The 13,937-nt window shown below is 39.1% G+C and overlaps 2 protein-coding genes and 1 pseudogene across 3 annotated transcripts; 1 reads left to right on the top strand and 2 right to left on the bottom strand.

Annotated features, from left to right (window-relative positions):
• Positions 1-730: 730 nt before the first annotated feature.
• Positions 731-2,454, top strand: LOC125216456 (large ribosomal subunit protein uL2-like). The gene is made up of 2 exons (XM_048118170.2): positions 731-1,231; positions 1,961-2,454. The coding sequence occupies exons 1-2, from the start codon at positions 792-794 to the stop codon at positions 2,301-2,303; spliced, it is 783 nt and encodes a 260-aa protein (XP_047974127.1). The 5' UTR covers positions 731-791; the 3' UTR covers positions 2,304-2,454.
• A 284-nt stretch (positions 2,455-2,738) lies between these two features.
• Positions 2,739-6,415, bottom strand: LOC125216447 (organic cation/carnitine transporter 4-like). The gene is made up of 2 exons (XM_048118161.2): positions 5,922-6,415; positions 2,739-3,995 (listed from the first exon to the last, which is right to left on the bottom strand). Exons 1-2 carry the CDS (start codon positions 6,292-6,294, stop codon positions 2,836-2,838), a joined length of 1,533 nt encoding a protein of 510 aa, XP_047974118.1. The 5' UTR covers positions 6,295-6,415; the 3' UTR covers positions 2,739-2,835.
• A 2,134-nt stretch (positions 6,416-8,549) lies between these two features.
• LOC125200697 (scarecrow-like protein 21 pseudogene) lies at positions 8,550-11,060 on the bottom strand (annotated as a pseudogene). The gene is made up of 2 exons (XR_016135848.1): positions 10,939-11,060; positions 8,550-10,566 (listed from the first exon to the last, which is right to left on the bottom strand). The product of XR_016135848.1 is annotated as a scarecrow-like protein 21 pseudogene (transcript).
• Between the last annotated feature and the right edge of the window lie 2,877 nt (positions 11,061-13,937).

Genomic DNA, 13,937 nt, shown 5'->3' with positions numbered 1-13,937 from the left:
ATACATAACAATTGTTTAACAAATTACCAAGTACTATATTATAACATTTTCTTATTCTCATATTTCCCTAAAAATAAAATACTACTCCCTCCGCCCACGAATAAGAGTCTCGTTCACTTTTTCGCACTTGTTTTGTAAAAATGATAATAAATAGTTTAAGTGGACAAATGATAAAGTAAGAGACAAGAATAGATCTAGATTCATAAGCATATTGCAAGTTGAAAATGTAAAACACAACAGAACTAAATCTTACTTGTTGTGTTGTTTTCTTCTACAATTGAATCCTGCAAGTTGAATCCACTACTATCGAGATCCACGTGCAATCCAATCCGATGCAGGAACTATCCCAGTACAATTGCTCCGTAGAAGAATGCTAAGAATGTTCTCTACAAAGCTTTACCTATTTTCCCTCTACTATAATTACATAATCCATATTAATCTAATTGTAGCCCATTGCCTTTCTAGGTCCTCACACTAAAAGTACCGAACCCTATCCATCAAACCAAACAACATTTTTTATAAAGTAACTAAATGTAATTACTAGTACCAGTATTATTTAATCTATCAAATTCAACACTTCGATTTCAATATCCCACTAAAAATAAATTCTTACTAATTACTATAGCATGAGCCCAATTGAAGCCAAAAATTGGGCTAGGCCCAAATGTGACCATCTCCCAAAACTAAGCAATTGCGAAACCCTAATTTCACCCAAACCCTAAATCCCCAAATCCCTATATCTATATCCACCACTCCTCCCTCCTCCCTTCACACACTCACACACCAGCACAATGGGGCGTGTGATCAGAGCTCAGCGTAAGGGAGCTGGCTCCGTCTTCAAATCCCACACGCACCACCGCAAGGGCCCGGCGCGCTTCCGCTCCCTCGACTTCGGCGAGCGCAACGGCTACCTCAAGGGCGTCGTCACCGAAATCATCCACGATCCCGGCCGCGGCGCGCCCCTCGCTCGCGTGACCTTCCGCCACCCCTTCCGATTCCAGCACCAGAAGGAGCTCTTCGTCGCCGCCGAGGGCATGTACACCGGTCAGTTCGTGTACTGCGGGAAGAAGGCGAATCTCGTCGTCGGAAACGTGTTGCCGCTCAGATCCATTCCCGAGGGAGCTGTCGTCTGCAACGTGGAGCATCACGTTGGAGATCGCGGCGTTTTCGCTAGGGCTTCTGGAGATTATGCGATTGTCATCTCTCACAACCTCGATAACGGAACCACAAGGTAAATTTATTGATGATTGTTTGATTTGGCTCACCTATTGACAAGTATCAGTATGATGTTGTGAAGATTTCTCTATGATTTTTGTGTATATATCTGTTTACCTTGTTATTGATTGATCAAGCTGTAATTGATACTAAGTTGTGATATTAATGTAGAATTGATTAGCCTGCTATTATTGATTTTGCTGTAATTGGATACTTGGGTATGATGTTGCTGTGCAATTGTTTTGATAAATGTTTAACTTGCTATTATTGATTGCTTTAGCTGTGATTGGATACTTAGCCATGATATAAGTTTAGAATTGAAGTATTGTTTGTGGAAATGACTAAATTTTAGTACTGCTAATTTTCATGAATCCCAGAATTATATCTATTTCTTTTTCTAGCTAATCTATGTCTCTTAATTTGAAACTAACTTATATCTTCAAGTGGTTATGTCATCATCTGTTCGACATTTTGATTTCATGAGATTTGGTTATGTTAATTTAATATGCATTAGATGCTGTAACAATCAAGTTTCATTTGTACTCTACAAAATGCTCTATTATGATTGTTGTCTATATCTTCATCAAGCAAGTTTGTTGCTGAATTGATAATTTGGCTTCCTGTTTTCTGTTTATTTCTTATGAATCTTGCTTTGTAATCATCATTTGTCACCCAATTCTCCGAATGTGTTGTTGGTGCTAACATTAAATAATACACTTCATTGAGAGATTTGTTATTCCGGCAGGGTGAAGCTCCCTTCCGGAGCAAAGAAGATTGTGCCAAGTGGCTGCCGTGCCATGGTTGGGCAGGTTGCCGGAGGTGGGAGAACTGAGAAGCCGATGTTGAAGGCTGGAAATGCCTATCACAAGTTCAGAGTGAAGAGGAACTCATGGCCCAAGGTTCGTGGTGTTGCTATGAATCCCGTGGAGCATCCTCATGGTGGTGGTAACCATCAACATATTGGTCATGCCAGTACCGTTCGTCGTGATGCACCACCTGGCCAAAAGGTTGGTCTTATTGCTGCCAGAAGAACTGGTCGTCTCAGAGGACAAGCAGCTGCTACAGCTGCTAAGGCTGATAAGGCTTAAGTATTCTAATCTTGTTTTCTTTTTTATCTATATCGAATTTGAATTGGAATTTGGTTGTTGAAATGCAACGTTTTGTTTATGGCATACTAAATTTGTTTGGATTATTGATTCTATTTTTCTAATAATTGCTCCTTTATTTTGTTTGATTTCATTTATTCTGTTTAACTTTGTTTGGATTATTCAGTTCTGTACATCTGTTATCTGTCTTAATTGAATATGAATTTTCAAGTGTTCCGAACTACTGCTACTACTTACTAATAATAAAATCAAAGAATTACACATATTGACTATTAAAGTCATATCTTCTCCCATTGTTTTTATATGAAGTAAGAGAATCATTAGAAATGGAATTTGTACAATAAAACTTTCTACTTGTATATCTATATTTATCTTGATGATCTCAAAATTAATCTATGCCAATATTGAAGCCATAGCTTGTAAAGAAGTAATCTTTTTTATAACACAAAAATCTTCATTCTTCGTTCCAAAATGAATACTTGAGTATAATCCAAAACATGTAATTTAAACAAAATCAACTCAACAGAGCAGCACCTTCTCCCTCTTCCATTCCGGCCATGGTATCATACAACGGCCGATTCAAAGTCTCCGGCAACAAAAACGCCAGCGTCCCTCCTGCCAACCCGCACACTCCGAACACGAGAAACGGCACCCTCTCCCCCATCACCACCACGAACGGCGCCAGTATCGCCCCCATCTGCGCCGCCTGCGTTGCGCACCCCAGCGCCGCATTCCTCACCACCGTCGGAAACAGCTCCACCGTGTAGATAAACAGCAAGTTATACGTCCCCGCCATCCCGAATATCCCGAGAATCCCACACACCATCCTCACTGTCTTCCACGCGCCGTACACCTTCATCATCCCCCCCAAGAGGCAGAATGCGCCGCTGAACCACTGCGTCCCGATGCTCAGCGGCTTCCGGCCGAAAGTGTCGAGTAGCAACGCCGTGAGGAGGAACGCCGGCATCTCCGCCACCGCGTTGAGGAACACGTTGAGGTGGAGGTTGGTGCCGAGGTTCACCACGTTGAGGCTCAGCCCGTAGTACACGACGGAGCAGCAGAAGTTGATCGCTACGGCGAGGAAGAGGCGGACCCGCGTCAGTGGGGTCCGCAGCACGTCCACTAAGGATCCTGTGATTATGGCAGCTTCCTTAGCGGACGTGCACTTATGTTGACCTGTCTCCTCGTCCAGGGCGAGGAGGGCCGTCTCGGGCAAGTCCCGCCCGTTGGACCGCGCGATGGCGCGCATGGTCTGCATGGCGGGCCCTACCTCGCCCCGGACGAGGTGCCAGCGCGGGGACTCAGAGACGAAGGGGAGGACGAAGACGAGGAATAGGACGGAGGGGACGGATGTGGCGATGTAGAGGGCCCGCCACGTCGAGAAGATGTATGCGATGCCGGCGAGGGCGGCGATCCCGCCCGAGAAGAAGTAGAAGGTGGACATGCCGGCGGCGCCGCGACGGGTGGGGCCTATGGGCTCGGTGGCGAGGACGAAGGCGCAGAGGCCGACCCCGCCCGTGCTGAAACCCGTGAGGAGGCGGAGGCCCGCGTAGACGGGGTAGGTCGGGGAGAGGGCGGTCAGGCAACCGGAGATGGCATTCAGTATGCAAACAATTACTAAGGAGCCTTTCCTTCCCAATCTAGAGTCGGAGAGGTGTCCAAATACTCCAGCACCTGACCAAATTAAATTCATGATTAATACACTGTAGTTGAAAAATAATAGTACTAGTAAATTTTAACTAGATTTAGTTATGGTGGAGGACTGGAGGTATACACAAGTTCTCTCCAAAAAAATTTGCTTTACATAGTAATAGAGTCATTTTGTCATTTTAGTACGTTTCATAGTAATAGAGTCATTTCCATTTTTAGCAAAAGTAAACACATTTTTCACACCTACTTTACTCTCTCTTACTTTTTTTCTCTCTTCATCTCTCTATCTTTTTCATTTTTCACTTTATTCTCCTTTTATTTAACTCATCTAACATAATTTTTCTTAATCTCATTGCCTAAAAAAAACACCTCCATTACTATAGAACAGAGGGAGTATGAGATTATTTAATTAATTATAAATATTTTTCATATACGGAGTATATTGCTACTATACTCAGCACTACTTTCCACATCCATATATATTTTACCTTGATAAAAATCAATAAAAAGTCGAAATAAATAGCAATATTAAAGTAGTAAAGTAAGGTCACATAATTAAATATCCTATGTAAGAAAAAGCAAAAGTTAGAATATACTACTAGTATTAGTACAAAGTGAGAAGCTTTAAAGATGAACACTACTAAAGCTATTCAGTTTCTACACGGTAGCTATAATTTCGATTTAAATTTTCACGTGGAAAAAGGATTACTTTGCTACATGAATTCACTTAAGAGACCTGTCGAATTTTATTTTTCAATACTATGATAGGTGTCACAATTTTGAAAATTGGGTCCAATAAAATGAGGACAGCTGGTACAGAGGGATATGCATACCTTCATCAAGCCTTTATTTACTTTATCATTTATTTTACTGCTATTATTATATTGAATGAGATTAATATGCAAATTAATTTAATATTTACCTAAAGATTAATATGAAAATTATCTAAACTAAGTCCAACTATTGTGGACATCTCTTTCAATTGTTAAACATAATCTATACTATCAATAAATTGATTGCATAAAATGCCAAAATATGATACTAGTACATATCTCTAGATTCCTACCGTTCACACATTTATTTTACATAATTAAGCATTATCTCTTCTATTTTACACATTTATCTTGAATCTATTATCTCATAAATTAATAACAACCTTTTGAGTTTCACTAATATACCTAAGATAGACTAGAAAACAAACTTAAAATCTTAACACTATTAGAATGTTAAAAGCAATTGTTAATCAACCTAAATATATAAATATTCCAAGAAATGACTTTCCAATGAGATAACCTTTTTTAACAAAGCACCAAACCCAACACATTAAATAAAATTTTCCCTACATGTGATGACATGATTCACTTGTCCATCGAGTACCAAAACTCTGACCATGTCAATTAAATACTCCTACAATAGAGTACTCTTACTATTATAATAGTAGTATTTTCTTAATATAGCTATTTCATCACAAATTTATTCAATTTTTATTAATAAAACAAAATTTAAAATCAAATATATTAAATACTAAATATCATTATGTTCAATAGTAGAAGAGTATCATTTTAGGTTTCATCGTAGTGCAGTCAATTCTTTTTTAGCAAAAAGTTAACAAATTTCTTCTCATGTACTCTACACTACCTGATATTGTACCTGATATTATGTTAAAGTGGAGAAATGGTAAAGTAAGATAGAGAATAACGTAGAGAAAAGTCTTATCTGCATTATACTTTTTTTTACTTTATCATTTCTCCACTCTAACTATTTATTATTTTTTCACAAAATGAAGGCAGAAAAATCAATAGGACTGTTAAAGTGAGACGGAGAGAGTATAATTTCTTTTAAATTATGTGTCTAAAAGAAACTCTACTACTGTAGAACGGGGTTAGTACTATAAATCATCATTGCCAAATAAAAAATAAAAAATAAAAAGTAGCCGCCGGAAAAACATACCGATCATACATCCGGCGAAGAACAAGGCCTGAACCAACCCCACCTTATACTTCTCCCCGCAAATGAGTCCAAACTCCGCCACCGTGGAGCTCCCCTTCCCCTCCACCCACTCCCACGTGCCGGCCTCCATCCCGCACATGTCGCAATCCCCGGCGCCGCCCACGCACCGCCACGCCGGCTCGCGGTCGGCGAATATCACCACCATGGTGTGGAAGGCCTCCAGCGCCCACGCCATGCTGGTTAAGACAAAGTGCCGCAGCTGCCACCGCCCGAACTCGCCGCAGTGCTTTTTCAGCATATCGTCCATGCATAATCTCTCCGCCGCCAGCAGCGGCGACTGAAGCCCCGCCTCCGGTGCCGAGTTTTTTGACATTTTGTGTTTTTTTTTGTTTTGTTTTAATTTTGAGTTCAGGAGCGGCGGCTGAGGATAGGAACTGAGATTTTAAATGTGGGAATATATAAGAGAGATACTAATTGTATGTGTATCCACATAGACATGGAGTAGTTTTTAATCGTAGTAGTAAATTGGTAGGTACTCTCTCCGTCCCACTTTAGTTCTAGTCACTTTTTTTCTCTCATTTTATAGAAATAATAATAAATAATTAAAGTAGAGAAATAATAAAGTAAGAAAAGATCTTTCTTTTAATTTACTCTTTCTCTTTTTTAACTATTCCCTCCGTCTCATATAATTTGTCCCACTTTAATCGAGCATGGGTTTTAAAATATGTAATGAATAGTGGAATGTGGGTCCTATTTTTATATAATAAAATATTAATAAGAATGAGTTAGTGGAATATGGGGTCCATTACCAAATATAGTAAAAGTGAAATGAGACAAATTATGTGGGACAGGGTGAGTATTTATTACTCCCTCTATCCCTAAAAGTATGTATTATTTCTTTTTTCGTTAGTCCTCAGAGAGTATGAACATTTCAATTTTAGAAGCCCTCTTCTCTCTTAAAAAACTTTATCCACAAAACGTTCTCTATTTATCTCTCTTTTGCTTTAATAATAATGCATTATATAATATATGTCGAATCCAAGATTCATAGTATTTGAAATCAAAGGAGCTATAAAATGAGTGCGGACAAGTGATTGGAACTCCTAAAATTAGACTAATGGAGTAATTAATACTATATGGTGGTGTTCGGTTTGCAAGATAAAATAATGCGAAGATACAATCTAGGATTAAGTTGTGAGATTATTTTAGTCATAGGGGGTTGGCTATGACTAATTATCACATGATTATCCATCTAGGATTGAGTTGTGGGGTTTAATCTCATGAACCAAACACACAACAAATTTGATCTCGGATACAATCTTGCAAACCGAACACCCTCTATGAGTAGTAAATTGGATCATGACACTAGATTGGAATAAAAATTTGATGGTCAGGATAAGTATCTAGTAGTTAATAACAATTGTAAAAATTTGTATTTCTTTTTTATTATTATCTCATTTTGCAAATTGTGATTAGCTACGGGTGACTGTCAAATTTTACCAATCAAACAAAATTAAGTGATTCACAAATAATATCAACTAATAACAATTGCGTAACATTCTTTTTCACCTCCTTTTTTTTCACCCATGGGATGACATTTGATTAATATAGTGGACACGTGGAGGGATCATAGCAGTTCGATTTGCTAATTTTGTTTAGAGAAAATCTGAACCGCCGACTTTACCTGTCATGGATGTGTACAAACTCTATTAAAGTCAAAATTGATTATCGATTAAAACAAAACAAAAATACAGTAAGAATTGAGATAAAGTTCAGTACTTGATACCGAATATTCCGAATTCGAGTGGGAAAAGGGATGTATCAATTTGATATCTTAGTTTGTCTGTCAATTGGCAAGTGGGGGACTTTCATAATATATCACAAATTATATTCGTAGATCATATAATAAGACAACTATAAAGTGTCAAAAGAAACTACCCAAAATATTTAATTCTATTCAAAAGAAAATTATTCGAATAAAGGAATACACTCTCAAAAAATATGCATTTTGCATTCACCACGAATTTTAATGTAAAATCAAGAAAATAAGAGAAAAGTAGAAAATAAAAATAATAAAAATATTGTTAGTAGAAAATGAGTCTTGTGGGCCAAAGGGAGTATATAATGAGGGTCCCACTGTCGACCACCTGGCCCATACCAACACTATGCAACCCATATCTGCATCTTACCCGCAACCAAGCAGGACCCAAACCCGAAGTCTAGCACATAGCTCGAGTAAGCCCTCGCCCTCACCGGCTGATCAATCCACTAACCAAACTCTTGTATTATATCTCATCCACAACATATTTTATCTATGTCTTTAGAATTGAATAATCTCGGGATTTCTTTGTCGATTCTATTCCGAATGTGGATAAGGTTTCGCATATACTGAATCACTTGTAGTTATTCATACTCAGTGTAGTTATTCATAGCTAATCAATCAGCTACCAATTGTTGCTTCCATTGTGATTTCTTCCTCCGTTTACCATGGAAATGGAACTGGATTGCTTATCAATTGCTGGTTCAAACAAAAAAAAAAAAAAAAAAAAAAAAAAAAAAAAAAACTCACCATCAAAATCAAAACTTGGTGAAGAATATACATATAAATATAAAATGAGACGATGGGAATATTAAAAAGAATGAACTCACTATAGAATCGAATAAATATTACAAGTACATATATTATCGATGCATCAATAACTAAGACCACGACATCATCATCCAAATCCTAGAAAAAGAAACCTTCGTAATTTTCCTACGAACTAGAGGATCAACAATGGTTCCCCATTTACCCGATCATTCTCAGTGCCACGCCGACGCCGACACCAAATTCCGGTCTTTCCACCCTAACAACATAGCTCCATCCTTCTCCACCAAGGTGTAATGCTCCGAGTAGCATCTCAGCAATCCCCTAATCACAGAATTCACATAAGAGCTCAGCGGATACTGCCGGAATCCGGCCATCGTAAACCGCAGCCTCCACTTCCCGAACAGCTCGTGCCGCTCCACCCGCTCCCTCCCCTCGCACGCCACGATGTTCACGATGTCCCTCGCCAGGCACTGCTGCTCCACGTTGATCCGCTCCCTCCTGTCCCTCGGCATCGTCACGTCTATCGACTCGAACATGGCCGAGTAGTAGTCGAGCGTCTCCTTGAACCTCGTCGGGAACGAGGCCGTGTTCGTGTTCGACTCCTGCTCCACCAGAGTCACCACCTTCGGGTTCAGCGACCTCACCATCCTCAGCAGCCCGTCCCTCGGGTTTGACACATCGACGCTCTCGTCTGGAGTGTGGTGGAGCTGCAGCGGGAAGTTCACCGCGAGGCCCTCCCCAGGCCGGACGTCGAGCATCTCTTTCGTGATGTCCGGGGCGAAAACCGGGACCGCGTGGAACTCAACGGGAATGTTGAATTTCTCCGAGATCGCGGCGAGGCGCCTCTCCACCGCGGATAGACCGTCCCCACGGGCGTGCTTCGAGACCGGATCGTCTATCCCGGTGATACGGACGTGCGGAGGGCCGCTAGGCCGGGCAGCGAGCGCTTGCAAGAGAGTCATCCACTGCGTGCCTTGCGAGATCTGGAAATCGATAATGTGGATACGATCCTCGTTCTTGCACGCCTCGGCTATCGCCCCGTTCGCGGCCATGTAGCCGAATTTCAGATACGGGCATATCTCGTACAGAATGTGCATATACGAGAGCAAGTCCTTGCTCTCTGGCTCGTTGCACTTGAGGGCGCGGTAGATGTTCGTGCCAGACGACTCTCTCCGTGCGACCAGCCCTTCCACCAAGTACGCGCCTAGGCGCTGTATCGGCTCTCCAGTGATAGACACAGCGCCACGAGCACGTTCCACGAGCTTCTCGAAATCCTCCAATCTGTTCTCATGGAGTGCTCTGGCACAGGCCATCAACAGCCCCTTCAGATCATTTGGGGGAAACCCTTGCAACGCGAAATCCTCCATCGCTCCCCCCATACGATTCTCAGCGTAAACACCATCATTCACCGAGGCAGCCATCCAAGAATCACGAGGCGATCCAGACACATACGAACGAGACCCCTGCGCCTCCTCCTGCCACGATCCCACCCTCTGCTCGGGCGTCTGCGACTGCCGGTAACTGTTTCCCCCCAAACACGGCTCCGATTTCACAACCTCCTCGTCCATAAGAACGCTCTCCAGTTCCAGCAACGCGTGTTCTATGCTGCGATTGCTACTTGCATTTGAGTGGAAAGCCGAGGCAGCGGACGGGCTCTCCTGGTGGCCGGTGGGAAAGGGCCTCGAGTGATGCAAGTTGACGCTGTAATCCACTGAAGAGTCCGACGAATGAGTGGCCTCAGAGAGGTAACCGGACGGACTAAACCGCTCCTGACTATCACTATACACGGTGGCGACAGAGTCGGCCTCGAACAGAGAGGCGAAGGGCGAGTTGGGTGAGCTTCGTGAGTCGAATTTCAGAGATTCGAACAGCCTTGTTGGTATAGAGGAAACAGTGGGATATGAAGAGTAGGATGATAAGTCTGCTTCACTATATCCATGATAACCAGAGCCCATTCTCAACAACAAGCATTTGCTTCTAAGATCTCAAGCAGATTTCTCAACTCTTTACCAAAATACAACTTTAAAAGGCAATTAATTCCCTCAAATTATCCACCTGAAAAAGCAGAGAAACCATAAATATCAACCAAATCCCAATTTTAACTGCACAAAATCCCAACAAAATTCCTCTTCATAAATCAACACAAGATTCAAACTTTCTACTAATTGAGTAAAAAAATAGAGACCCCATATCAAGAAAAACACCAAACCCCAAATCAAAAACATCATTAATTCTTACACAAAACATGTAATTGAAGATCTAGAAAAGCTCCAATCAAATCTAAATCACAATACCCCTTATTGTTTTTCGTTCTCCTCAAGCAAAAAAAAGCGAAACGTAAACTAAAAAACACTACATATTGATAATGAAATTGAATCAAGCAGCAAGAAATGAAGCAACAAATGCGAGAAAATGTGTGAAGGTTACCTGATATTGCGTGTATAGATGGGATTTTAGAATTTTTCAGTTGATGGGAGTTTGAAGAAGAGAGAAATTGATTTAAGATTGAGTCGAAAGAATGAGCTGACGGAAGGAGGAGAGTTTATATATAGGAGGAGAGATGGTGCGCGGAAACAAGGAAGAAGTTAACGGTGACGGTAACGGCGGGCTGACTGGGAGTGTCGGGTTTGGATTTATGTTGACGAAATGGCTGACGAATTATGGATGGCGTTCTCGCCGTCCACACGGTCAACGTTGGTCATCAACGTGTTCTTTTACTCGCCTATGCTTATTAGGATTACAGCTCTGTTATTTATTACTCCTATGTCTTTTAATTAGTACTACTAATATTATTTTAAATACAAAATATAAGGAGTATATATTTATATATATTCCCTCCGCCTTGCTCTAAGTGGTTATTCTATTCGGGCATCGAATTTTATGTAATACTACTACGTATTATTAATAAAGTAAGAGAAGGGAAAAAGGTAGAAAAAGTAATGTTTATACTTTTAGTGGTGTGTCATTTAGAGTGGGACATTCAAAAAAAAAATGATTCACTTAGAGTGAGACGAGGAGAGTATATATTAAGAATAAAGAACAAGAATTCATAGTACGTGTATTTCTTTTACAAAATTACAATAGTTGGAATTTAGCATTTGCATGGAACGCTCGGTTTTCGAGTTTGGCAAGAAGTTGTGGACTTCCACATTCTATGTGATTTCATGAACTATTTTGATAGTTGAGAAATAAAGTTATGTTTAAAAATATGGAATTATAGTGAAATATGGAAAAGAAGCTTATTCTTTGGAGATTGAATTCGTGGATCAAAGAATGGTGCTCAAATTTCTTTTTTTCGGAGAATAATTATTCAAAGTTAGAAAGTGGTGAAAAAGTAATATAAGAATTTGTCGGTTAGTACAGATGTGATCCTACTCTCACTTATGTGTAGAGAGTGCTTGTTCTTTATTAGTAGTAGTAGTATTTTTTTTCCTAGTTTTTACTATCACGAAGTATATGTCGATCTTATGCTTGTGTTTGCTTATTGTGCTTTACAATTTGAGTCTTTTCAATCTATCAAAAAAGTATCTAGAGACTATTCTAATTACGTAATACCTTCATATGACTGCTGAGATGTATAGTAGAAAAAAAAATTTAACATCAAATTTGTAGCGCAGACTAATTACTTTCCAAAAATGGGAATTGAATTATGGATAGCTAGAATATCAAGTTATATGGTATAATTTTGATGATAAATGAGAAGAAGTTAGTTAGATAATGAAATTTTATTGCAAAATAAATTTGATATATTTTAGAAAAATATGTATAGCAAAGGAGGGAAAATGACGGTAACATGACGGGACGTGACGGTTGGATGTTGTATAACTCACGAAAAAAGTTGACGGGTGTACCCGACAGTTTCGACACGTCAGCCTTAAATCTCTTCGACGTTGACCATTTTGACCTGACGTGGCAACGCGGTATGACTGGTCTTTCTCTCTCCTCTCCTCTTTGTGGGTAACCCTACTTCGAAACCACTTGACCCCCTCAACGTGATATTATTCTTCTAAATCCAAATCCAGACAAAGAAAAGTTGCTTTTGATTTTTTTATTTACAATATCAGTATTTTTTAGAATAATTTAGTGTACAAGTATACCACTCAGGAGTTTGGACCTAACATTTTATATTACTATACATTAATTTAAATGGGTCACCTTAAAAGTAATGAGAATATCGCTTTTTTGTCTAATTTTGAGATTTGGAACATGGAATTTTATTAGTACTATTAAAGAAGAAAAATAAGTGTTCACACTGTTGCAAGCATATACAACTAGATCAAACCGCCTAACTTTATTAAAATCGGATAAGGGTTGTTTAATTTTTATATCAGGTGTGTCTAGTTGTATCAGAACATGGATTTTTGAAGTACGACGGAAAAAAACTGGTTAGTCAATGAGATATATGGATGTGTGCGGCGCGGTGCGGAATTGACGGCGTCATGGTGGAGTGGCCATCGTCGAGTCGACAGTAGTGCAGCGCAACATCACTGTGAGTGTCGATTCACTTTTTTACATATGCACCTCGATCTATGTTTAATAGAGTTAGTGCGAAAGTATGAATAAATAATTTATCTGGAGTAATTAGATTAAGAGTTGTGGATAATAAACTTTTAAAATTTAAGTTGAGTATAAAATTTAACTCATTCCTCTTTGGTTAGCTAAATAAAAAAAAATAGTACTCCCTCCGTCCCATATAATTCGACCCTGTATTCTATTTCGGGTCGTCCCACATAATTTGTCCCACTTCACTTTTACCATTTTTGGTAGTGGACCTCATATTCCACTAACTCATTCATACTCACATTTTATTATAAAACTAATACTTTAAAAGTAGGACCCACATCCCACCAACTTTTTTAACTCATTTTTCATTAGATTTTTTAAAATCCGTGTCAGGTCAAAGTGTCCCAAATTATGGAAGTATATTATATAGAAATTTCGTAATTAGAGTTGGTGATAATTTAATTTGCAATTGCCAGGCTATGAAATATGCTGTCAGAAAATATACCATAGAATAGGTAAATGATTAAATGTTGTTGAAGCATCCATTGATAATGGTGATAATTATTAATGTTGGTTGAGTAGATCACAATCAAGTATGATTGTGAAATGAGTATTCATAGAAAAAGTGAAAATTAATATTTAGATTATAATTTTTGTTGATTTTTGAGCCAATCCTATAAACTTTAAATTAAAAATTACGGTTATAATTCTTGTATTCTTTTCTCAAATTTCTCATAGTAGTGAAAATAAAACTAATGTAGTAAAAACAAATTGATATTGTTTCCGATATATCTGCGTCTTTTGATTAACATTTAAAATATAATAAAGTCATTTTATAAAAAATAATGTCGTTTTTTTGTCATATCATATGATATTGCCATGTTAGTTTCAATTGATTGCTATTACATGACAATTAAGAAAAT

The sequence above is a fragment of the Salvia hispanica genome, chromosome 2, assembly GCF_029641045.1.
Source record: "Salvia hispanica isolate PSC_SH4W2 chromosome 2, Shi_PSC_v1, whole genome shotgun sequence".
Classification (NCBI taxonomy): Eukaryota; Viridiplantae; Streptophyta; class Magnoliopsida; order Lamiales; family Lamiaceae; genus Salvia; species Salvia hispanica.
Note: the sequence above shows the minus strand (reverse complement) of the source record. Positions and strands in the feature narration are given on the sequence as shown.

Excerpts from the sequence above, each read along its gene's own strand:
- LOC125216456 (XM_048118170.2), top strand. The coding sequence starts at position 792 with ATGGGGCGTGTGATCAGAGCTCAGCGTAAGGGAGCTGGCTCCGTCTTC. Across the intron at positions 1,232-1,960 it reads CTCGATAACGGAACCACAAG|GGTGAAGCTCCCTTCCGGAG; the intron begins GTAAATTTATTG and ends TTATTCCGGCAG.
- LOC125216447 (XM_048118161.2), bottom strand. The coding sequence starts at position 6,294 with ATGTCAAAAAACTCGGCACCGGAGGCGGGGCTTCAGTCGCCGCTGCTG. Across the intron at positions 3,996-5,921 it reads CTTCGCCGGATGTATGATCG|GTGCTGGAGTATTTGGACAC; the intron begins GTATGTTTTTCC and ends TAATTTGGTCAG.